The sequence below is a fragment of the Lissotriton vulgaris genome, chromosome 10, assembly GCF_964263255.1.
Source record: "Lissotriton vulgaris chromosome 10, aLisVul1.2, whole genome shotgun sequence".
Lineage (NCBI taxonomy): Eukaryota > Metazoa > Chordata > Amphibia > Caudata > Salamandridae > Lissotriton > Lissotriton vulgaris.
The window spans coordinates 885687991-885711689 of NC_141698.1; the positions used below are offsets into that span (position 1 = coordinate 885687991).

General features: G+C 46.0%; 1 protein-coding gene across 1 annotated transcript in view; it reads right to left on the reverse strand.

Annotated features, from left to right (window-relative positions):
• LOC147688945 (ATP-dependent translocase ABCB1-like) overlaps positions 1–23699 on the reverse strand; it is a 1419218-nt gene that overhangs the window by 1362371 nt on the left and 33148 nt on the right. Inside the window, exons 2-3 of the mRNA XM_086941842.1 lie at positions 8642–8732; positions 8500–8557 (exon numbers count right to left, since the gene is read on the reverse strand). Of these exons, the coding sequence (XP_086797968.1) occupies positions 8500–8557; positions 8642–8732 (149 nt within the window). The remainder of the gene's footprint in view (positions 1–8499; positions 8558–8641; positions 8733–23699) is intronic.

Consider the following 23699-nt stretch of genomic DNA (forward strand, 5'->3'; position numbering starts at 1 on the left):
CCAGGTCTATCCGTCAATGACAAGCTTGACCCAGAACTTTGCACGGTGCGTTATACAACATTTGACACCGCAATCGAAAAGTTGCAGGCCCTGGGTGAAGGGGCCTTAGTGGCCAAGTCCGATATCGAAGCTGCATTTAGGCTCCTGCCAGTGCACCCGGAGGATACTAAGTTCTTGGGTTTCACCTTCAGAGGAGATTACTTTGTTGACCTGTGCTTGCCTATGGGCTGTTCAATCGCATGCGCAGTATTTGAGTCTTTTGCCAGGTTTTTAGAATGGGGGGGTGGAGCAATTCCTTACTACAGACAAATCCCATGCAGTGGTACACTACCTAGACGATTTTCTATTCCTCGGTCCTCAGGGTTCACAGTCATGCAGGAAGGCTTCCAGCACCTGGCTAAAGCCCTGGGGTTACCTCTGGCAGCAGAGAAGACAGAAGGGCCGACTACCTGCCTGACATTCTTAGGTATTGAAATTGACACCAGAGAAGGGGTTTGCAGGCTACCCAGGTCAAAGGTGTCTGCCTTCAAGGCTGCTATTGATGACTGCTTAAGGTCAAGGAAGACGATTCAGAAAAGGGGGTGGTGATGAACAGAGTGTCTGAATTAAGCAATTAAGGTCAAGAAAGGTTACATTACATCAGCTGCAAGCCTTGGTAGGGCAACTGAACTTCGCCTTAAGAGTCATCCCGATGGGCAGGGCTTTCTCTAGGAGCATAGCAAGGGCAATGTCAGGGCGTCGTGCAAACACCATAGAGTTAGCCTGTCAGCTGATGTGAGGAATGACTTGAACATTTGGAAGGACTTCCTAGAGAACTTTAATGGGTCTGTGATATGGCGGGGAACGAGCTCCTCGAATGCGGGCCTTGAATTGTTCACGGATGCGGCAGGGAGCGAAGGCTTCAGGGCAATCTTGGGTCCAAAGTGGTGCATGCAGTATTGGCCGGAGGAATGGGCACGGCAGGGTCTGACACGCAATGTTACTTTCTTAGAACTGTTTCCCATAGTGGTGGCATTGCATCTATGGGGAGATATGCTAGCAAACAGACACATTGTCTTCTGGTCACACAGCATGTCAGTGGTGATGACGATTAACAATCAGAGAGCAAATTGCACATGGGTGCTGCGTCTATTGAAAGAACTAGTGTTGCAATGCTTGCGTCGCAATGTACTTTTTACTGCAAGACATGTCCCTGGGGTAGACAACCAAGCCGCTGACGCCTTGTCCCATTTTAAGTTGGCAGAATTCCGGACACATTGGCCGCAAGCAGACAAAGAGATGACGGACTTCCCAGCGGGGCTATGGAAGCTTGGTGCCCCGCAGCCCCTGAGTTGATAACTGCATCCCTGGCCCATAAGACTAAGAGTATGTATGAGAGGTTGTGGCAGTCTTATCTTACTTAAAAGGGGCAGTTTTAGTTTATGTATTCTCACCCTTGAGCGTATTGGGCTTTATAGTGCATCAGAGAGATAGCGGGAAATCAGTGCAAATGACGAAGAGGCAACTGTCATCATTAGCATGCTATGCTTTAGATAAGAGCTCTTGAGGCGGAAAGCCGAGAGCGAGGGACTTCCTTGAAAGTTGATTTTAAAAACTGTATTGCGTGATTTGTACCTGTGTTTTAAAACTAATTGCACTTTGCTCACCTGATTGCTCTGTGTCGCTGCTCAGCCGAGTGAGGCGCTGAAGCAGGCAGCAGGCAACCGCCGCGACCTCCCGGGCTCCGCCCACCGAGTTAGGCCACGCCCCCTTTACTATATCTAGGCGCGCCCTGGTGTCAGCGCTGCTTAGATAAGAGCTCTTGAGGCGGAAAGCCGAGAGCGAGGGACTTCCTTGAAAGTTGATTTTAAAAACTGTATTGCGTGATTTGTACTTGTGTTTTAAAACTAATTGCACTTTGCTCACCTGATTGCTCTGTGTCGCTGCTCAGCCGAGTGAGGCGCTGAAGCAGGCAGCAGGCAACCGCCGCGACCTCCCGGGCCCCGCCCACCGAGTTAGGCCACGCCCCCTTTACTATATGTAGGCGCGCCCTGGTGTCAGCGCTGCTTAGATAAGAGCTCTTGAGGCGGAAAGCCGAGAGCGAGGGACTTCCTTGAAAGTTGATTTTAAAAACTGTATTGCGTGATTTGTACCTGTGTTTTAAAACTAATTGCACTTTGCTCACCTGATTGCTCTGTGTCGCTGCTCAGCCGAGTAAGGCGCTGAAGCAGGCAGCAGGCAACCGCCGCGACCTCCCGGGCTCCGCCCACCGAGTTAGGTCACGCCCTCCTTATCGGATATTTGAGAATGTGCTGTTTCCGGAGGCGCAGCGGGCGCACCGGCGGTGCGCCGAAGGCGCGCCAAAGGCGAGCCCGTCTGCGCCCGTCCGCGACCTGACGGGACCAGGGGCCATATTCCTTGGCTCACCAACCTCCCAAGGCAGGCCATATAGTTCGGCAGCCCTACACAGCATAGGAAGAAACGTCGCTGCCCAGTGCACGCATATATACGTCCCTACAGAACTTCCCCCCAGCTGCCCAGACTGTAAACATCTCTTCCGGAATAACCCCGTGGCCGCTGTTCCGAAATACTGTATGTATGCACTAAACTGCCGGTCACTGCCCAAGCACTGCACACAAATCGCCATGCTGCTTGAGGAGCACAAGCCAGATGCGCTCTTTTTAACAGAGACATGGCTTACGACCCAATCCGAGCCCGATATTGTTACAGCCTTACCAGCTAGTTATAACATTTTTAGACTCGACAGACCAGAAGGGAGGGGGGGTGGGCTGGCCATTATTATAAAGGACCAGTACCACTGCCGCACCACAACATCCACTATCCCTGGCTGTGAGAGTCTGGAATTCTGTATAGAGTTCAACGCCAACCACTCCTTCTCTGGTACGCTGATCTATCGCCCCCCTGAGTCTGCAAAACTATTCCTTAGAGCACTTCCAGAGATCGTAGCAAAAAGATCCCTATCGGCGGCTAGTTATACAGTATTGGGAGATCTCAATCTGCACTTTAACTCGCCGTCCGACCATTCTGCCAAGGAGTTAATTGATGACCTCGAAGCCCTTCAATTGTCCCAGTTGGTCACAGCCCCAACCCACGAAAAAGGGAACCTTCTCGATCCTATTTTCAGCAATAGTATGGATCTAATAACGGCCCAACCTATCCCCCTTCCGTGGTCAGACCACTACTTGGTGCCGTTTACCTGGTCCACCCATAAAACCCCCCAACTATCCCCCCAAACCTTGATGAGAAGAAACTGGAAAAAACTCCCCGGCGACCTTTGGAGGCTTGAGCTAGACGCTACCCGTCCGCCATCCTGCTCAGACCCCAATCTGGCATATGGAAACTATGTTAGCTGGATCACAAATTCCTTAGACTCTCTCCTGCCTCTTCGCAAATCGTCCTCTAAGCGAGCGCAGACATCAGCCCCCTGGTTCTCTGACTCGCTGAGAGAGTTAAAACGTCGATGTAGGCAACGGGAGAGAGCCTGGCGCGTAGACTTCCTTCCGGAAAAAAAGGCCGCCTATAGAGAGGCGATCAGAAGCTATAAAGAAGGGGTCAAGGCAGCCCAGGCAACTTATTATTCCGACAAAATCTTGGAAGCCAGATCAAAGCCTAAAGAAATTTTTAACATAGTAAAGCAATGCACGAATGTCCTCACTGCTCCCCCTCTAACCAAGACCAAGGAGCAATGTAATGAACTGGCAGAATTTTTTCACAACAAGGTGTTGAACATATATTCCACCTTTCCAGCCATGGCCCTGAATCATGAGGTGCCCGACTCACCCAACTCGGAAAATCTCCCCTTTTCAGGCCTGTCTACTACTGAGCCGACTCTTGATCATTTCCCTCCCCTGGACCTTGTCACCTTAGAGAAAGTGGCTCGCCAGGTTAAGTCGGGCTCCCCTCGCGACCCAGCCCCTCCAGAAATCCTGATGCAGGCAGGCGATGCCATCCTCCCTGTAGTCCTGGAACTGCTAAACTCATCTCTGTCCACTTGCACAGTTCCCACTGCCTGGAAGCAAGCCTCTGTACGGGCGCTCTTAAAAAAACCTAATTTGGACCCTAACGATCACTCCAACTATCGCCCCATCTCATTGCTCCCGTGGACTGGCAAGGTGCTGGAAAAACACATAAATGCCCTCTTGGTACAGTTTTTGGAGAATCACTCCCTACTGCACACCTCCCAGACAGGCTTCAGACCTGGCCACGGGACTGAAACCGCCTTGCTAGCAGTTACCGAAGAGTCTCGAAGGATACTGGATCAGGGGGGATCAGTGGCAGTGATCTTCCTTGATCTAAGTGCTGCCTTCGATACGGTCAGCCATGCCACTCTGCTGAACCGTCTCCAGAACATCGGAGTCTCGGGAAACGCACTAAGGTGGTTCAGTTCCTTCCTGGCTGACAGATCTTTCCAGATCTTTGATGGCAACACAACATCTACCATCAAGCCTCTTAGCTGTGGAGTTCCGCAGGGCTCATCGTTGAGCCCTGTACTGTTCAACGCCTACATGAAACCGCTGGCTGGGGTAGTAGAACCGTACGGCATTAAAATCGTGTCGTACGCCGACGATACCCAGCTAGTGGTTTCACTGGCCCAAGAGAACGGTGGGCAAGCCTCGGCCGGCCTGCTGAACTGCCTGGAGAGCGTGAGGGAGTGGATGACCAACTCCTCCCTCAAACTGAACGGGGGAAAAACTGAACTTATGCTCCTAGGCCCAGCCTCACCACTACCCTTCTCTTCCCTATGGCCCGCCGGTCTAGGAGCACCTCCTACCCCCAAGGACAGTGTTAAGAGCTTGGGAGTTTGGTTAGACCACAAACTCTCCTTCTCCACTCAGGCCACCAAGTTGTCTGCCACCTGTTTTGGCCTATTAAGAACGCTGAGGAAGGTCCTTCCACTTTTACCTCTAGATGCCAAAAAGGTGGCGGTACAAGGCCTCATCCAGTCCCGTTTAGACTCAAACAACGCCCTATACCTGGGGGCGCCTGAGATGACTCTCCGAAAGCTGCAGGTGGTACAAAACTGCGCAGCACGTACCATACTCCAACTTCCACGGTCTCAGTCCGTTAGACAGGGACTGAAAAGCCTACATTGGCTGCCTGTGAGACAGAGAGTGGCATTCAAGGCTCTGTGCATCACTCATCGGGCTTTTTGGAAGACTGGATCAGCAATCAACACCAGCCTTGTCACCCCTTACCACCCTAATAGGAACCTCCGGTCTACCTGTGCTTTTCTGGCAGCGGTACCCAGAGTAAAGAGAGCTAGGTCCGGGGGCAGGATGTTCTCACTGAACGCCGCCAGGCTGTGGAATGCACTCCCCCTTGATCTTCGATCCACACCGACCTACTCCCATTCCGCAGAAAACTGAAAACCATACTATTCAGGAAGCCCTTCTATCTCCTCCTGTGTTCCGTCACGTCTCTGTCTAAATTCAGCGCTTGGACGCCCCTGGGCAGCAACTGCGCTTAATAAATCGATAAATAAATAAATGCTGGCTTGATGGGGGTAGCAGACCCGACAAAGGACCAGAGAGTGAGGAGAGCTATGAAGGGATGGGAATGTCTAGCCCCGGGGGCGAAGGATTCAAGAAGGCCCATAGATGTGACCAGGCTAGTAGACATCCTGGAGACCCTGCCCATGATTTGCTTCTCCCCGTACGAACCTCAGTTATTCAGGGTAGCTTACGTCCTAGATTTTTGCGGGGCACTCAGGATCTCGGAATTACTCCCGGCCTCTAAGGCAGATAGGGAAGGGGGCTTAAGGTGTGGGGACTTGATTGAGGCAGGGGACGCCCTGAGAGTCAGGGTACAGAGATCAAAAACAGACCCCTTGGGTAAAGGGACATGGCTACAATTAGGCAGGGTAGCGGGGGTGTCTTACTGTCCGGTTAGACTGACAGGGGATTTCTTGCAAATCACGCCACTAGGGGGCGATGATAGAGTTTTGTTGCATAGGGACGGTTCACCCCTCACCAGATTTCAGTTCACAAGGGTGGTTAAGCTGGCATTGACAAGGCTGGGCGTAGACTCAACTGACTTCACATCCCATTCATTCCGTATTGGGGCGGCAACTACAGCGGCAGGCCTGGGGCTCCCAGAAGAAACTATTATGAGATTAGGGCGCTGGAAGTCAGCGTGTTACGAGCGTTACGTTCTCCCACAATTAGTCTGAGTGTTGTAGCGTGCCTACCTTATTGTACACAGTTAGTTCTGACCATTGTTCATCTCAAATTTTGCTCTAGGTACCGCATCCCAAAGAACCCAAATATGCTGGTGCGGCCACTCATTTATTCGCAGGGCGGGGTTGGTCTTCACAAATTTGCTCGAAAGAAAGGCATTGGAGGCTCATGGATTTGACCACCATTCGGTGGGGATAGGTGGCCAACATTTAGCCGACGCCCCTAATGATTTGCGGGCAGCCATGAACAGAGGCATGCCTACCCCAGATGTATTGGTGTTGCATTGCGGAGGCAACGACATGATCCCGGCAGGAAGGAGGGGCGTAAAAGAGTCATTGTTCACTGCGCTAGCAGCAATCAGGAATATGTTACCGAATGCCATCTTGCTATGGTCTGAAGTAATTCCGAGGCAGGTATGAGCACGTGGCGCGCCTCCAAAGGTGATGAATAAGTCTGTGAAAAGATTGAATCAGTCAGTGGCGGAAATACTTCAGAAATCAAGCATTCGTACCATCAGGCACAAGCGAATACAAACGTCTAGGCCAGAACTGTACGCTACGGACGGAGTGCACCTCTCAGAGGCGGGCAATTAACTTTTCTTACAAACAGTGCTAGGGGCCATTTCGGAAGTGCTTGAGTGCAGGAGGGAGGTCGAGTCCGCCAGTAAGCGCCTCGCCCTGTGGCGGGGTCCTGGACATAAGGGGCGTGGCGCCGTTAGTGGCAGTCAAAGGGCCGCAGAAGTAGGGAAATCCCTTCCGGGTCGCACAACCCAGAAGAGATATTGAAGGGAAAACAGGAAGCACGTCACCAACAGGGTCAGAGTGACCCGGAAGTAGTTGTGAGCGCGAAGCTTGAAAAGCCAGCGCCTCACTTTATGACTCCCTCTTTGTCCACTTGACCTCCCAGGAGTCGGACGTCGCATAAAGAAGTCACCCACCCACCCATCCCTGTATTAGGGCTTCAGTTAGGCGCGGGGCGGGGTCCTGGACAAGAGGTATCACAGGGACTCCTTTGGTCAGTGCCAATTTTTACCCCAGAACAGGTCTTAAATTCATCATGGGGTCCGGACTGGCGGGAGATTTGGGGCTGACCTGCTGGTGGCCCTGGATTCTCTAGCCCTACCCTGGAAGCCGTTGGTTGCCACAAGTGGTGGCAGATTATTTACCTGCGGCTCTGTTAACCGGAGGGCGGTTGAATTAAGGAGAGCGGGCTAACTTGGTTGTGGCCTGCTGGCACAGCCCAAAGGTCACGCAAAGCCCCTTTGGAGAACGGGCTGTAAATAGAACGAATATGTATATACGTGTGAGTATTTGAATACTGTGATGTTGAGAAACAAGTTTTAAGAGTTTACAATAAAGAAATGGAGGCCAATGGAGTAATTGGCCTGGAACTGTAATTTTAATAAAAATCTACACACTGCGGAAACCAAACAAGACTCAGGTGTCTCTATTAGGAGGGGGGAGTAAATGTATTTGGGGTATGAGCACTTTGTATGCCATCTATACAGACCTGAGTGAGTCACGGCCATCATGAGTCTCCAGCCGTCTTTTTGTAATGAAGATTGGTGTGTGCAGACAGTCTCTCTGAGATGAAGACTGTGCGAAAGTTCTGTCTTCAGTCCGGTCGCTGCCTGCAGCATAATGAAGCTGGCCTGGCACCAATTAACGGGCGGCAAGGCAGCAATGTGAGCAGTGCACGCCGCCACACACGCACTCCTGCCTCACAAGTGACTACTTCCTGTCTCCCGACTCTCCACTATCAGAAAATCAAATGTATATTGTTGCAACAACATGTGAAAACATGTCAAGTGAATACAGCTGCAGATGAGTGACTCGCGTTACTTAACGGACCGAAAATCGGCCCCAGCCACAAAAGCAGCCCCCTGTCAGAAAACCGTCACCCACCCCCTCCAGCCTACCAGGAGATTGCCCGGTGCCCGCAATTACCAGTCTGACCCTGCACAAGGGGCCGCACAAGCGTCTTTGGCCCCTTCTATAATGCTGAAATGCCTATGGATCATGCAAAGCAGGCACAAACGACCGTTGTGCCCTGGGGCACTTTGTATAATACGGCTGAAGGCTGGCCTTACCATGGTTCACCCTTTATACCCTAATGAGTCCGTTGCGTTATAGCGTATTAGAATAACATACAAATAAGGCATGAGACATGAAGAAAATGAAGCAAATAACATAACTAAGGTATGGATATTTAAATGGGGCACACCCTCCTCCACTTTTGTAGCGGGCATGTTTTACCATCATATGGCATATGGGTGGACCTGCCTCAAAACATTAAATGACCTTTAAGTATGAAAGTAACTAACCAGTTCTGGAAATCCAACCATGTTTTTTGCCGGCTTTTTGATATTGTCATTTTCCTCACTGGAAAATAAATTTTAAAAAAAAGTCAAATTCTTTCCTCAAGATTCCAGATTGCAATTCATATAAACAACTTAAGACTGATACCTGGTGTTGCTTTTCTCTGCTTCATTATGCTTTGCATGGTTTTCATCATTTTGGAAGCTTGGGTTGTCATACCCGTTTATTGGAAATTCTGCTGTTGATAAGAAAATACACAAAATTCATTGAAATGGGCACAGTTCAATAAATCACAATATTTCCTGGCAAAAGTTTCAACCGTTTGTTAGCATTTGAATGCATGTTCATGTGCTTAGGGCAGCGTGAAAAATTAACTGAAGTAATGCATCATTAGAACGAAGTTCAACAGAGGCAGAATATATGCAGAATACAGTCCACTTCCAATTCCCACTGCAAACTGTCCCCATTAAAATACAATACTTTATTGGTAGATATTGTCCATATTATCAAAGTTCTTATCTCATCCCAGCTGTTACAGTCCAGAACTTCATCTAAGCAATTGTAAATTTATATTTTGCCATATAATCAGGATTAGAGGTCTAAAAAGGTAAAGGAGTGCTGGTTCGTGTATTGCAATTCTTAATAAAATAGATCATTTCCAGGACATATGCAGAAAAATAATTGAATTACGAATCATGGAAAAAGGTTTACTATAAAGAAACGGAATTTGTGGGAATCCATAACATTCCTTATTATAATAGTATAATACCTGCAGAAAATGCTCAAGCAACAGCCACAATCCCTGCCAGGGTGAACTCCAAAAAGTCACTAAATTAACCTGTGATTAACCGTCTGGTAACATAGCACAAAAGCTGTTGGGTTTAACTTAGAGGCAATGAGTAAAGTAAATATTTATGTAGCACATAAGCAGTAGTAAATTGAAAACACCACACAGGAAAAATACTACACCAATTTAGTAAAATAGAGAAAACATAATACATCATTTGACACTAAAACAGAATAAATTCCATCAGCAGAGCCAGAGTTATGATTTTTTAAAATATTTAGTAGAAACTAGCGCCTAAAAGATCAAAGAGTCAAAAGCGGGTATCTAGTTGTGCAATACTAGGGCACAGTCAAAAGTTAAGGCCAATGGCAATGAAACACTGTTTGGATGTACAAGAAATACTGGGCCTGGTCTTGGTTTCTGTTCAGACTAGGAAGACATTTTCTAAAAAGAAGGGCTGAAAAGGTAAAGTTCAGCAGGCAAGGCAGTCGGTGGTGTCCACAGAGGAGGCGACAACATCGGGGAGCCGCTAGTTGAAGTTACGATATTGATTTTTTTGTTCAGACTTTGCCACTTTTTTGGAAGTTGAAAATCTCCAGCGGGATGAAGCAACAGGCTATTGTCGATGAAGGCTCCATGAGGCCAGATACTCCTTCTGCAAGGAGCCACTGAACAGGATTTACTGCTGCCGTGAAAATGTGGTGGAAGCTTCGACAAAGTCATGCCGTGCAGAAACGCATCTTAGGCGGATCGTCAAGCAGGTAGGTCCCAGTCTCCTGTCAGTTCTCAGACCATTTTTTTGAGGCAAATCTTCTAAGTCCCAAATTTGTAGTTTCTGGGTTTTGGCACCTTTAACACCAGGACTTGATGCGCACCACTTGGAGGGTTTGGCTCACTTCAGGCAGGGTACAGGTGCAGGGTTAAAGTTGGTGTAGCTTGCCTTTTGGGTCCCTGAAGCTGAGAACAAGAAGCCAGCCAACTAGCCCTAGGATTCCTTCTGGTAGTCACATGTTCAAGCAGCAAGGCAGTCATCAAGCAGCAAGGCAGTCGTCAAGCAACAAGGCAGTCATCTGGGGATTCAAGACAGTCTTCAAGAAGTTCTCTGAGGTACAACTCAGGCGTCAAACAGCAGGGAAGTCTTCTGAAGTTTGAGGCAGACCTTCTCAGTGTCCAGGAGTGAACTGAAGAGTGAGTCTGAGGGTCCAATTTTTATACTTGTTTTCAGCTTTGAAGTGGAAGAGACTTCCACAGTTTTCCACCCACAGTTGGTTCTTGAATTTCCTTTCTCTATCCCCAGTCTCCAAGAGGGTTAGAGTGACAAACGACTAGTGTGCAGTTCTTTGTGAGCGTGCTGACGCAGCTTCTTTGAAATATAAGTGGGACAGAGAACCGCTCCACCTCTCCCATCCTGCCAACACCTAATCCTCCCTGTTGTCTTAGTGTCGGGAGGAATACACAACGGCCACCTGCCACTGAAATTGTAGACATGTGACCAGGATACAGGCACAAATTAGTTAGGACAAGAAAACGCCAACTTTCTAAAAGTTAAGTAACAAGGAGAGAACCCAAAGTCACTTTTCCAAGTACTGAAATTAATTTACCAGACTAGGATCATTTGCTTATTCGAATGTTCGTGAGCATTTATTAGCTTCTCTTTTAAACTGTTTTTAAATGATTCATTTAATTTGTAAAAAAAAGTCTAACCATAGGACACACCACCTTCACAGTAATTTACATGTACTTAGCAGACATTATATACGTCCAACATAAATGAAAATACATTCAATATATACATAGAACATTAATGGAAATACATTAAGGTTAAATCCAGTAACTTTTGAATACAACAACCTAGTAATTAATTATACCATACTACTTTTGTGTATAAAATCAAAGGTTGTTGGGTACTGGGTATACATTACTAAACAACAAGGGCAATTGATTTTGCCTTGCTCCCAGCAGTGAACACATTTATAGTGATTCTGTTAACCCAGCAGTAATGGACTCTAACGCGTTTCGAACCCCCTGTTAGTTTTGGGGTTCTCCTCAGGGCCTTTGGACTGGATTTAGTCTGCAATCCTCCTGTATTCGTTGCTCTTGCAGGTTTATTTTGAATCCTTATTTTTAAAGTGTTCAGCCTGTGGATAAGGCGATTTTAATTTAATTTTAGAACATGTGGTTTCAATTTAGGATGTCCAGCCCTATCAAAGCCATGTATTTATTCACTGGGGCACTTTTTTCTAGATGATTGTCCTTTTTGTTCTTGGGCTAATGTAATTATCAAAGACTTTAACTCCCTTCAGAATGTTACAAATCTTAGCAGTCGACCAGTACACATTTTAGTGGATATCTACAAATCGAAATGTGTGACTACTGCAATTTATGGGGCAGGCATATGGGGGATTGCAGATACTCGAGATATTCAACTGTGTGAAAATGCTTTCCTCCGCTACCTATTAACCGTCCCAAGTTCAACATCTACATATGTATGCCACAAAGAATTACGGCTAGATTATGTCTCAGATCTTATTAAGGTAAGCCCTGTTCTTTTGTGGCATAAGGTTTGGACATCTGAAGAAACCGGGCTTAACAGGGAAATCATACAGGACTGCTTAAAACTCCAGGGGGCACATAAAATTAAGTGGTTTCTATACGTAAAGAGCTTTTTAACACAGATTGGGCACCCTGAATACTTTGATTCCCCTACTGCCTTAATGTCAATCTCCAGGAAAAATTTAAAAGAAAGGTGCCTTGAACTGTTAGAGAACAAACATTGGCAGTTAGAGCGAAAAAAGTGGTCCGTACTACAGAATCAACTAATACTGCAGGGACATGGCCTGCAGCAATATTTAATTTCTATCCAGAGCAGTTATTCTAGGATGTTATCAACACGATTGAGGGGAGACAGTTTTTTTAGACTGGTTACCTTCATGGAAACAAATAGCTGGTCGAAAAACCTGATTCTGTGTCCCTGTGACAACGTATCACAACAGTCTACGATTCATTGTGTTTTATTCTGTAAATTTTACTCACTACCCAGGAAAAAATATATATTATTTTTACTGAAGAAATGACGATTGAGACAGTGTAGACCTGCCCTATTGAAACTTCAGATGTTAGAAGACGAAATGTCAATGCACCTAGTTTCAATATTTTTGAAAAGTATCATTAGATGTAGATCCACCATGAACTGAAACCCCTAAAAATTAGCACTTTGTACTGTTCAATATTAATCAGTTTCTTTTTTCAACTGTTTTAATAATGATTAATTCTGCAATGTATTTTACTCTGTCACTTTTGTGATTTTAAAACTAAAATCGAATAAAGCTATTTTTGACTTGACTTGACTTGACTTAACATCTGACACAGTGCATGCCTCACCTCAACTGCCGACCACGAAAGTTTCTGTCCAGCCATCTGTGCACACGACGTAATACACTTGGACCAGTGATAGGTTGGTTCAACCTCCTTCCGTTGCAGTGGTTGCAGAGAGGGATATTCCTACAGAAGATGTTTTTGAAGTTATCCAATGAAAGGATGGATTTGTAAATGTTAATCAGACCCCAGACCATTTGCATGCATTGTTAGGCCACTGCATTCCCAACACTGCAACACTTGTGTGCAGCAACTCGCTAATGGTGTAGGGCTGAGGCTACTGCGCAGCTCCGATGATGAGTTTTGTGCATTCTTAGGATTGAAATAGCTAAGCTTTTGGACAATTTGTTACATGAAGAGCCACTGGATGGGTGTAGGACTTTGTAGGGTGTGGGTTAGAGACATGTGGTCGTGGGCCTATCAGAGTTGGTCCAGACATGGCTAGACGAGGCAGGTGCTCTGGCATGTGAGGCAGACTGTCTGCATGACATTTCTTCCTTTGTTCACTTTTAGAGTACACATATGCTACAATGTCAACTGTTGACAGGGGCTATTGTACTAGAGGCCCCGTTCTCACCCCCCATGTGTGGACTGTGAAGTATGTATGTTGCTGACCTTCTAAATGCACATGATCCCTCTGTGCTGTTCTAGCTTGTTATAGTCATGTTGTTCAATTTTGTTCCATATGCTCCTGTTGTAGTATGCATGAATCATTGATGAATATTTGTTCTGTCCATCTGACCAGATCTGCATTTCCTGCTTAATGAAAAATTATTTACATCCATCTCAATTTGTCTCCAGGACATGATAATGAGCTGATAGTAAGGTTTTGGAATGACACTGTCCTGCATTCTGTCCTTCAGTTGTTATTTTTGCATTTGTCACCCCGAGTGGGATAAGTATGCCCAGACGTGGGTCCCTCTCTCCATGCCACTGGAGTCAAGCTATCCTGGCTGATGAGCGCTGAAACCCTGAAACCAGTCCTAGGATGCTTGTTTCCAGTTCAGGGATGACCTAGCCTGGCAGTTCGGGCTGGACTGTTCGCATAGGGCACAGGGTCAAGAATGATTTGCATAAGGCTGAGTTCAAACTGGAATGGCATGGTGAGCAAAATAACAATGGATTTAGGCCCAGATCTCTGTACTGGGGTGAATGTATGATATTGTTCTGCATTCTGTCCATCAGTTGCATTTGGTGTACAACTGCTCAGACACTGCTGTACTTATTAAGACACAGAATGTGGGACTGTGGGATTGGGCTGATGGGGGAGTGGCAGGCCAGATTGGACTGTAGTAGTACATTTGTTGTTTAGAGGAATGTATTGATCTGTCAACAATTGGTGCTTTAGGTAAAGTGAGGTGTGAGAGAGTAAACAAGCTAGGCCTAGGTTTTCCATCTGATTGGGTGGATGCATTGCAGAGCTACTTGGTAGATCAGCCATATAATTTGAATTAATTTTAGTGTGCAGTTTATACGAATATAGCATGTTACAACATATGCTATAACATTGCGTACTATTACAACAACCACATTGTTAGTACGCAATGCATTTACAACGCAAATCATTACAATGACTTGCACTAGGGGGCGTGCAGGACTTAGGAATAGTGTTAATTACTATTCCGACTCCAGTTTGGGCAACAGTAGGGAAGGTGTTGGGATTTATTTCCAATACCTGAGCGCCCCCTAGTGCAAGTCGTTGTAATAACTTGCGATGTAATTGCATCCGGTACTAACAACACGGTCGTTGAAATTACAGCATTTTAATGCTAGTGTGATGCAATGATAGCGTTGTAAATGCTGTTTCCCGGTTGTACATGTTGTTTAACACCTTGGCTGCTACTTGAATTTTGCCCCTGTGCTGGACATTCCAGAACAGGGTGTGGTCGTGACGGAACCATTCCGTCATCGGCACAGCTCAGCCGTGACTGATGACGAAATGGTTCCATCACAAGCATCGAAGGGGTTAATCTCTGGCTATCCAGAGTAGGTAATGTGCTTCTTGCTATGGTGTAAGGGCAAGGTCATGAGGATAAATGGTGTCAGTTCCTGCAATGTGACTTGCTATGAAATGAGATGTTGTGGTCTTTGTACGCATTTCAGATATTTTGATTTTTTCCTGGTGAAATGATGCATGTAGGTGCGAGCATGGTGCCAGTGCATATGTCTCTGTGGACCTATGCTTGTGAGTACATTGAAATTCTACTGCCCTGTTATGTTTTGATGTGTGTTGTGGTGTACTCATGCATTCACTTTGTTGTACATACATATATGTGGCTTTGGGCATTACTGTTCCAATATAAAATGTATGTTTTTCCCAGTTTTTGGCAGCCTCAATATAGGTACCTGATGATGTAATTCCCTCATTTGCCATGCACAACATGCTACGGAACACTTTTTACTGTATTGACTTTGGTTGGGTAGTTACGTTATTCTGAAGGGGTAACTGTCTAACATACTGTCGGCGGGGTTGTAATATTCATCATAGATGTATAGTAGAGGAATGACATGCACAATGGACTCCATAGCTGCACAGCGACGGTCGCAAGAGTTGTGTTGTGGCTAGATTTAGAGTTGAAATACTCCCTTTCCGTCTGCTCTGATGAGGTGTTGGTCCAACAGATTTGGCTCATAGGAATTGCACATTGTAATAGGGCGGGATGGTTCAGACTCGGAAGTGGTTCCAATCGTCTCCATTTGGTTGTTCCATAGGCTTTCTGGTCAGAATATCTAAAATGGGGGTTGGGAGCACACGACCTCAAAGTCCCAGCACAGTTCGCCCCTTTGCATCCTGGTAAATACAGTACACAGTTCAAACTTACTACAAAATTAGCTATAGCTTTTCACCAAAGTTGGTGCAGACATTGCTGTATATCTCTAGACATGTGTTTCTGGGTTGAGCCCGTCTTCAGTAGAAAGCAGCAGTATTAGAGAGCAAAGAAAAATCATCTGGTGAAACACTCGAAAGAACTTTTGTGCAAGAAGACACGCTTGATGAACTGCATTCACCATAATGCTTAGGGGAGAACCAGCTGGGAGGTGAAGCAGTGTGATCCCACATTTGTTTCCTGTTTAAAAGGCTCCCTCGAGCCGCTTTGAGCTGACGAGCTTGTGGAGATGCGCCTGCGTGCCTGGAGAGGTACTGTGTCCAGAGAAAACTTTTGCAGCCTGCTCAGCAACCCCAAATATTTTCATGCCTAATCTCTACTGATGACGGATAATAATCCAGAAACACTTGTTTAGAGATGGTCAGCATTGATGTGCACCAACCTGGTGAAATACTCCAAAGAACTTTTGTGCAAGTACACAGGCTTGATGAACAGCATCCACCATAATGCTTAGGGGCAAACAGCCGACGGGCTTGTGGAGAGGCACATGCGTGCCTGGAGATGTACTGTGTCCCGAGAAGACTTTTGCAGCCTGCTCAGCAACCCCAAATATTTTCATGCCTAATCTCTATTGATGACGGATAATAATCCAGAAACACGTGTTTAGAGATGGTCAGCATTGATCTGCACCAACCTGGTGAAATACTCCAAAGAATTTTTGTGCAAGTACACACGCTTGATGAACTGCACCCACCATAATGCTTAGGGGCAAACCCGCTGGGAGCTGAAGCAATGTGATCCCACATTTGTTTCCTGTTTAAAAGGCTCCCTCGAGTCGCTTTGAGCTGACGAGCTTTTGGAGAGGCACCTGCTCACCTGGAGAGGTACTGTGTCCCGAGAAGACTTTGGCAGCCTGCTCAGCAACCAAAAAATGTTCATGCCTAATCTCTACTGATGACGGACAACAATCCAGAAACACGTGTTTAGAGATGGCCAGCATTGATCTGCACCAACCTGGTGAAACACTCGAAAGAACTTTTGTGCTAGTACACATGCTTGATGAACTGCATCCACCATAATACTTAGGGGCGAACCCGCTGGGAGGTGAAGCAGTGTGATCACACATTTGTTTCCTGTTTAAAAGGCTCTCTCGAACCGCTTTGAGCTGACAAGCTAGTGGAGAGGCACCTGTGCGCCTTGAGAGGTACTGTGTCCGGAGAAGGCTCTGGCAGCCTGTTAAGCAACCCCAAATATTTTCATCCCTAATCTCTACTGATGACAGATAATAATCCAGAAACACGTGTTTAGAGATGGCCAGCATTGACCTGCACCAACCTGGTGAAACACTTGAAAGAACCTTTGTGCAAGTGCACAAGCTTGATGAACTGCATCCACCATAATGCTCAGGGGTGAACCCGCTGGGAGGTGAAGCAGTGTGATCCCACATTTGTTTCCTGTTTAAAAGGCTCCCTCGAGCCGCTTTGAGCTGACGAGCTCTTGGAGAGGCACCTGCGCGCCTGGAGAGGTACTATGTCCGGAGAAGACTTTGGCAGCCTGCTCAGCAACCCCAAATATTTTCATGCCTAATCTCTACTGATGACGGATAATAATCCAGAAACACAAGTTTAGAGATGGCCAGCATTGATCTGCACCAACCTGGTGAAACACTTGAAAGAACCTTTGTACAAGTGCACAAGCTTGATGAACTGCGTCCACTATAAAGCTTAGGGGCGAACCAGCGGGGAGGTGAAGCAGTGTGATCCCACATTTGTTTCCTGTTTAAAAGGCTCCCTCGAGCCGCTTTGAGTTTACGAGATTGTGGAGAGGCACCTGCGCGCCTGGAGAGGTACTGTGTCCAGAGAACACTTTGGCAGCCTGCTCAGCGACCCCAAATATTTTCATGCCTAATCTCTACTGATGACGGATAATAATCCAGAAACACTTTTTAGAGATGGCCGGCATTGATCTGCACCAACCTGGTGAAACACTCGAAAGAACTTTTGTGCAAGTGCACACGCTTGATGAACTGCATCCACCATAATGCTTAGGGGCGAACCTGCTGGGAGATGAAGCAGTGTGATCCCATATTTGTTTCCGGTTTAAAAGGATCCCTCGAGCCGCTTTGAGCTGACGAGCTCTTGGAGAGGCATCTGCGCGCCTGGAGAGGTACTGTGTCCCGAGGAGACTTTGGCAGCCTGCTCAGCAACCCCAAATATTTTCATGCCTAATCTCTACTGATGACGGATAATAAGCCAAAAACACGTGTTTAGAGATAGCCAGCATTGATCTGCACCAACCTGGTGAAACACTCAAAAGAACGCTTGATGAACTGCATCCACCATAATGCTTAGGGCCGAACCCGCTGGGAGGTGAAGCAGTGTGATCCCACATTTGTTTCCTGTTTAAAAGGCTCCCTCAAGCCGCTTTGAGCTGAGGAGCTTGTGGAGAAGCACCTGCGCGCCTGGAGAGGTACTGTGTCCCGAGAAGACTTTGGCAGCCTGCTCAGCAACCCCAAATATTTTAATGCCTAATCTCTACTGATGTTGGATCATAATCCAGAAACACGTGTTTAGAGATGGCCAGCATTGATCTGCCCCTACCTGGTAAAACAATCGAAAGAACTTTTGTGCAAGTACACACGCTTAATGTACTGCATCCACTTTAATGCTAAGGGGCAAACCCGCTGGGCGGTGAAGCAGTGTGATCCCACATTTATTTCCTGGTCGAAATATCTAGTTGGATGAGGAGTAACCGAGTCGGTCGGTAAGCAATGGGTTTTGGGCATCATAATGCATTTGTCGGAACAACCGCATCAGAGAGCGATTTGGTCGGACAGTCCAACTCCGATAGGCTCTCGGATGCCGTTCTGTCCGACATCATAATCGACCCCTTGGTATTAGGGAAATATTACTACATAAACAGATTATCCCTACCTCAGGAATAATTATGATTGGGCCAGGCAATTCACTCAATGGTTCATCTGTACTTCACAACTTAATATTTGTGGCTATTATTATAGCCCACATCTGTGTAGCCTCAGCACCATTGCATGCTGATCCTGCAACATTTCAGCAGTGACAAGCCAGTTATTTATCTTGTTTAAAACATTTAGCATGCAGCACTATAGGAAAGTTTGTGAAAAAGAAAATAACCAAAAAGAAAAGACATTTATTAGGGCGAAACAGCCCATGATAGTTAATGGGAGTAGACTCCAACAATTAAAAGCTGATTAGATTTTGACATTAAGGCTTGATGATATATGATAAGTAAATCTTGCTACATCTTTGTAACATATGACTTCAGAAAAGTAAAGATTCGTATAGGCAAACATCGCAGTAACAATCAATGCCAATTCACCACAACTCCCTTACAGCACATTATCTAGGAGTAACCCTTAAGAGGATGACCTTTACTGGAAAGTTATCAAAACGATTGACATAAAACCGAACATGTCCAAAGTACTACTAACTCATGAACAACAATGGCTGTTTAGACTACGGACCCATCTTACAGGACTAAGATCCTGATTTAAATCTCCGCGGACAGGTTACTATATAGATCCCAAGGAACATAATTGGATTTATAATTCAGGAGATGGATATCGGTCACTGTTGTGATGCGGTAACACATGCATAGAGGTCTAAATCAGGCACTAAATGATGATATCCCATGGTCTCGACTCAACTTCTCATGATAACAATAGTGTTGCAATCAAGATGACCAATTAGTTTTTCCTTTCACCACTGTTAATTGTAAATCCAACCTTTTAATAATGACATCACACTAAGAATTATTCACCATGGGGATCATTATTTACCAGTCTTTCTATAGTTTTAAACTCTTGTGACCCAGGGTATTCACATGACAATGAAACTGGGATACTTACACTGCTGCTTTTTTTAGTTATATTTTTATAGTAGCACTCATAGTAGTAAAACATAAAATAAAAATCAGTTGAAAAGGCACAGTAAATGACCACCCAGTTTTGCCTCCAAGCATATCTTTGAGATCACAACATGGAACTGATCCTACAAGATAGGCTATTAACATGTGTCTGTTGAGAAAACAAAAAAGATATATGTGTTCTCTTTATGTACATTGTCTCACCAGGGTATTCTACCCAGGACACACAGACTCAAGCAATCCACCTGCTATTACAATTCCCAGTAGGCTTAGCAGTGCTAAGTGGCACTGTAGTGTATTAACTTCCCTAAACATGAGCAAGACCAAAATGACAAAAAAACTGCAAAACAAGAGTTATGAATTTAAAACAAATAAACTGAAATATAGTTCCTAAAAGCATAATGTGCCAACCAGGAGTAATCTAGTCATGCTAGACCAGCTTGAATCCAAAGGTTCCAGAAGACTGTGATGGATCAAGGGTCGATACAGTCCAAGATAAGTTCAGCTGAAGTTTTCACCTTCTCAAGAATTGTGCCAAGAGTCCTATTTGTGGTCCAGAAGTTCACCAGGAGCAAGGAGAATGTCGCTGGAGGTGGCTGGTGATGGGTGTCATGGACGGACTGGAACCTCCCAGTGGCGTTCCATACTGGTGGGCGATGTTTGTTGTGCAAAGAGACTAACTTGTGCAGCTCACGCTGATAGGACAGAGCGGGGCCTCATATTCCAGAGCGGTTGCCGGGTGAGGTGAGGTCATCTCCCACGCCAAGCGCGGATTAAGACACAATGTACATCTTCCTTGTGGACATTGGGGCTCCAAGTTCCTGGTAGGTATAAGTATTCCTATATAATTTAAAATAATTGTTGTCACTATTTTTCACATTCACGTTTATCATGTTGCAGAAGCTTATTATCTAGGTCCTGATGAAAGCCGGATAGATTTCCAATTTGGCTGAAATGTGTTGACCGTCCTGCACAGCGCCACAGGGTAGTTATATATTCAAGCTACCAGGTGTGATTTTAACCTTGACACTTAGACAATTCTCATTAAATATATTCTTTGTCTCAGTAGTTAATTTAAAAAGAAAAATTCACCACAGCACTGCACCACACACCCTGAGCACTACCCTTTGAGTAACAGTCTGGCTAGAGTTTCTATTCCACATCCATACCCGCACCATCATTTGATTGCTTGGGCGGTTGGTTGGATGCATTAACAAATATCCCATATGATGAGACTCCGCCAGAAGGGTGGTCTGATGGGAATATCTCAGCCAGTTGTAACTCTCTCACTATTCGCGTGAGTTCTGTTTTCTCAGTCACTAGTACAGCAACACACAGAAGACCGGTCATTTCTATATTTTGTATAATGTCTATGATGTAGGGAAATGAAATGACAGGTCGTTAAATATATTCCCTTGACCCTCTTTAAATTCGTTTATTGGTATTAAGAGGCTGAACTTGCCAGGTCAACATGGCAGTTTAAATTGCACACCTGGACTCTGTGATGACAGTCCCGAGGCACCTTTGAAGGGCTACTTAAGTGGGTAGCACAATGAGTGCTGCAGATCCATTAGTAGAATTTAATTAACAGGCCATGGGAACATGTAGTACACTGTACTAGGGACTTATAAGTTAATTAAGTATGCCAACTGTGAATAAGCCAGTTTTACCGTGTATGTAGGAGAGAGCATAAGCACTGTAGCACTGGTTAGCCGTGGTAAAGTGCACAGGGTCTTAAAGCCAACAAAACAAAGTCATTACAAGGGGAGGAGGAAGGCAAAAATTTTGGGTGTGACCCAGCAGAATTGACCATTTTCAATATTTTCTAACAAGAATGTAATAATGTAATGGGTCTACAGGAATTAACATCTAAGGGATCTTTATCTTTTTTAGGAAAGCTAACAATGTTTCCTTTCAGGAAGGAAGGAGGAGGGGATTTGTCTGTTGAGTGACTATTAACTAATAGACTAAAAAAGATAATATGACATTGTTGAAGGCCCTACAATATACCACAGGGATCCCACCCTTCCCTGAGACTAACCATTAAACACATTTTTGATAGCTTTCCTAATTTATACGCTTGAAAAAACATGGATTTGCTGATCTACGCCAGTGTCTGATCATTTTAAATGTTGTAATTTACTAAGCATATCTGTCTCTCTATTACTCTTTGTTTGCCCATATATTTTTTATGATGGTGTACAAATATCTGATTAATGTATTGCAGGTGTCAGTTGGACGCTGCTAGTTTACCAGGGGTCGGCTGCTTGACTCTTCGGTTCCGCTGTTTTTCTCCACGCGGCCGGGCTTTGCTCCGCCCCCTCATTCCCACCGACCGGCCGGACTTAGATCCGCCGGTCGGTCAGCTGCCGCAGTTGCTGCCTACAAGCCCCAGGAGCCTTAGGGGCAGACGCATCATCTTCACGTGCCAGGAGGCGCATATAGGCACTCCTGGTGCAGAGTCCCCAGTGTCAGTTGGACGCTGCTGGTTTACCAGGGGTCGGCTGTTTGACTCTTCGGTCCCGCTGTTCTTCTCCACGCGGCCGGGCTTTGCTCCGCCCCCTCTTTCCCCCGACCAGCCAGGCTTGGCTCCGCCTGTCGCTCAGCTGCCGCAGTTGCTGCCTACAAGCCCCAGGAGCCTCAGGGGCAGACGCATCATCTTCACGCGCCAGGAGGCGCATACAGAAATGCCTGGTCCCTCGTCCCGGGAGGACGTGCGCGGGACGCGCCGGGAGAAGCCAGGGACAAGGGCGGGACCGTCCAAGGCCGTCAGAGGCCAGAGGAGGCTGGGTTGGACCCCCTCTCTGACATCTCAATCAGCAAGGGGTGAGACGTTATTTTAACTGTGTTATTGGCTTGATTTGCTGTTAATTCAGCCCACTGGATTATTCTGCACTAACTGAGACTTATATATATTGAGATGGCCAAATCTTTACCTAAAATGTGTTCTGGGGGTGGGGGGGTTGGGACTTTGGACGCTTTACTGAAACGAGCAGAAATTGCTGTGGCGAAAGAAATTGAACTTTTTGAAAGAAGGTTGTCTTCGGATCCACTTTGTCATACACTCTTGCCAATAACAACTATAGAGTCCCCTTTAAATATGAATGCCCCCTCTGTCTCCCTGGGTAATCCTCAGATGGGTAATGGGGCAGTCTTAGATGTCAGTTTGTCCATCGCATCTGATTCTTCGCCTGTGCCTAGTTTGCCACCCTCTCCTCTAGTCACATGCACAAGGCAGCTACGTTCTACTTCAGTTATCAATAGCAATGTTGTTCCAGGGAAAAGAAAGGCTAGTGACCCCCTTAAAAGTACCTGGTGAAAAGCTAAGCAGCCCAGGAATTCTAAAAATAAAAACTCCTCGTCTGGGCGGGCTAGACAGGACGGAAATGTGGAGCTACATGAACATAATGTGAAAGATACTATGGGGAGCAGTATGGTTGACTTCATTATAGTTATGGAAGAAAGTTTGAAAGCATTCATTACTCCTGTCATGGACAAACTAGAGCAAATAGATGGTAGATTAGACATCATTGAAAAATATATCACAAATCAGAAAGCCCCAACGCATGGTTCGAACCAGCTAGATGTACACCCATTGAGTACACTTACAACAAGAGTAACTGATTTGGTAGACTCCATGATGACTGCAGTACCCCAAGTTGCAGTACCATCTATTCCTGCAGTAGTCGTGGGAGCAGGGGTTAGCCAAGGATCAAAACAGGGACCAGTAGGACCGGTGGGGAGAATAAGCCGTCCAGTACGGGCTTGCTCTCGCGAAACATCGTTGCACCTCCCCCCAAAAGCCAGTCCATATTCAATAATCTTGGCAAATGTCCCAAAAACACAGGATGGCAGAGAGGAACACTGGACCACCCTAAAAAACTATGCCCTCCACTTTTTGAGTGTTAAAACTGTGTTAGGTGAACATCTGTTTAATAACTTTAAAATGGTGAGAATGGTATCATGAGTGGGGAAAACTAAGAAGACTCTCAATGGTGACTGTGTTATCATAAGCTTTGGCTGTCCAATATTGTTTGATCATATTTTGAAACAGGCAGGCTCAGCGAGGATAAATTCCGACTATGTTAACGTTCTCCCCCTGGGGTTTTTCTATCCTCCAAAGAATATTAGAGCATATAGGGAAGGTAGAGACTGTACCCAGTTACCAACTTCCAAGGGCCAGTCGTATTGAGTAATAGGTATGATGCGTTGAGCTCACTGAATATTAATGATTGACTCTGTGGCGGGGAAAGCTTAGTACCGGGAATAGCCAGTCCAGTTGGCGATCGTAGAGCGCGCTCGCCTACTGAAC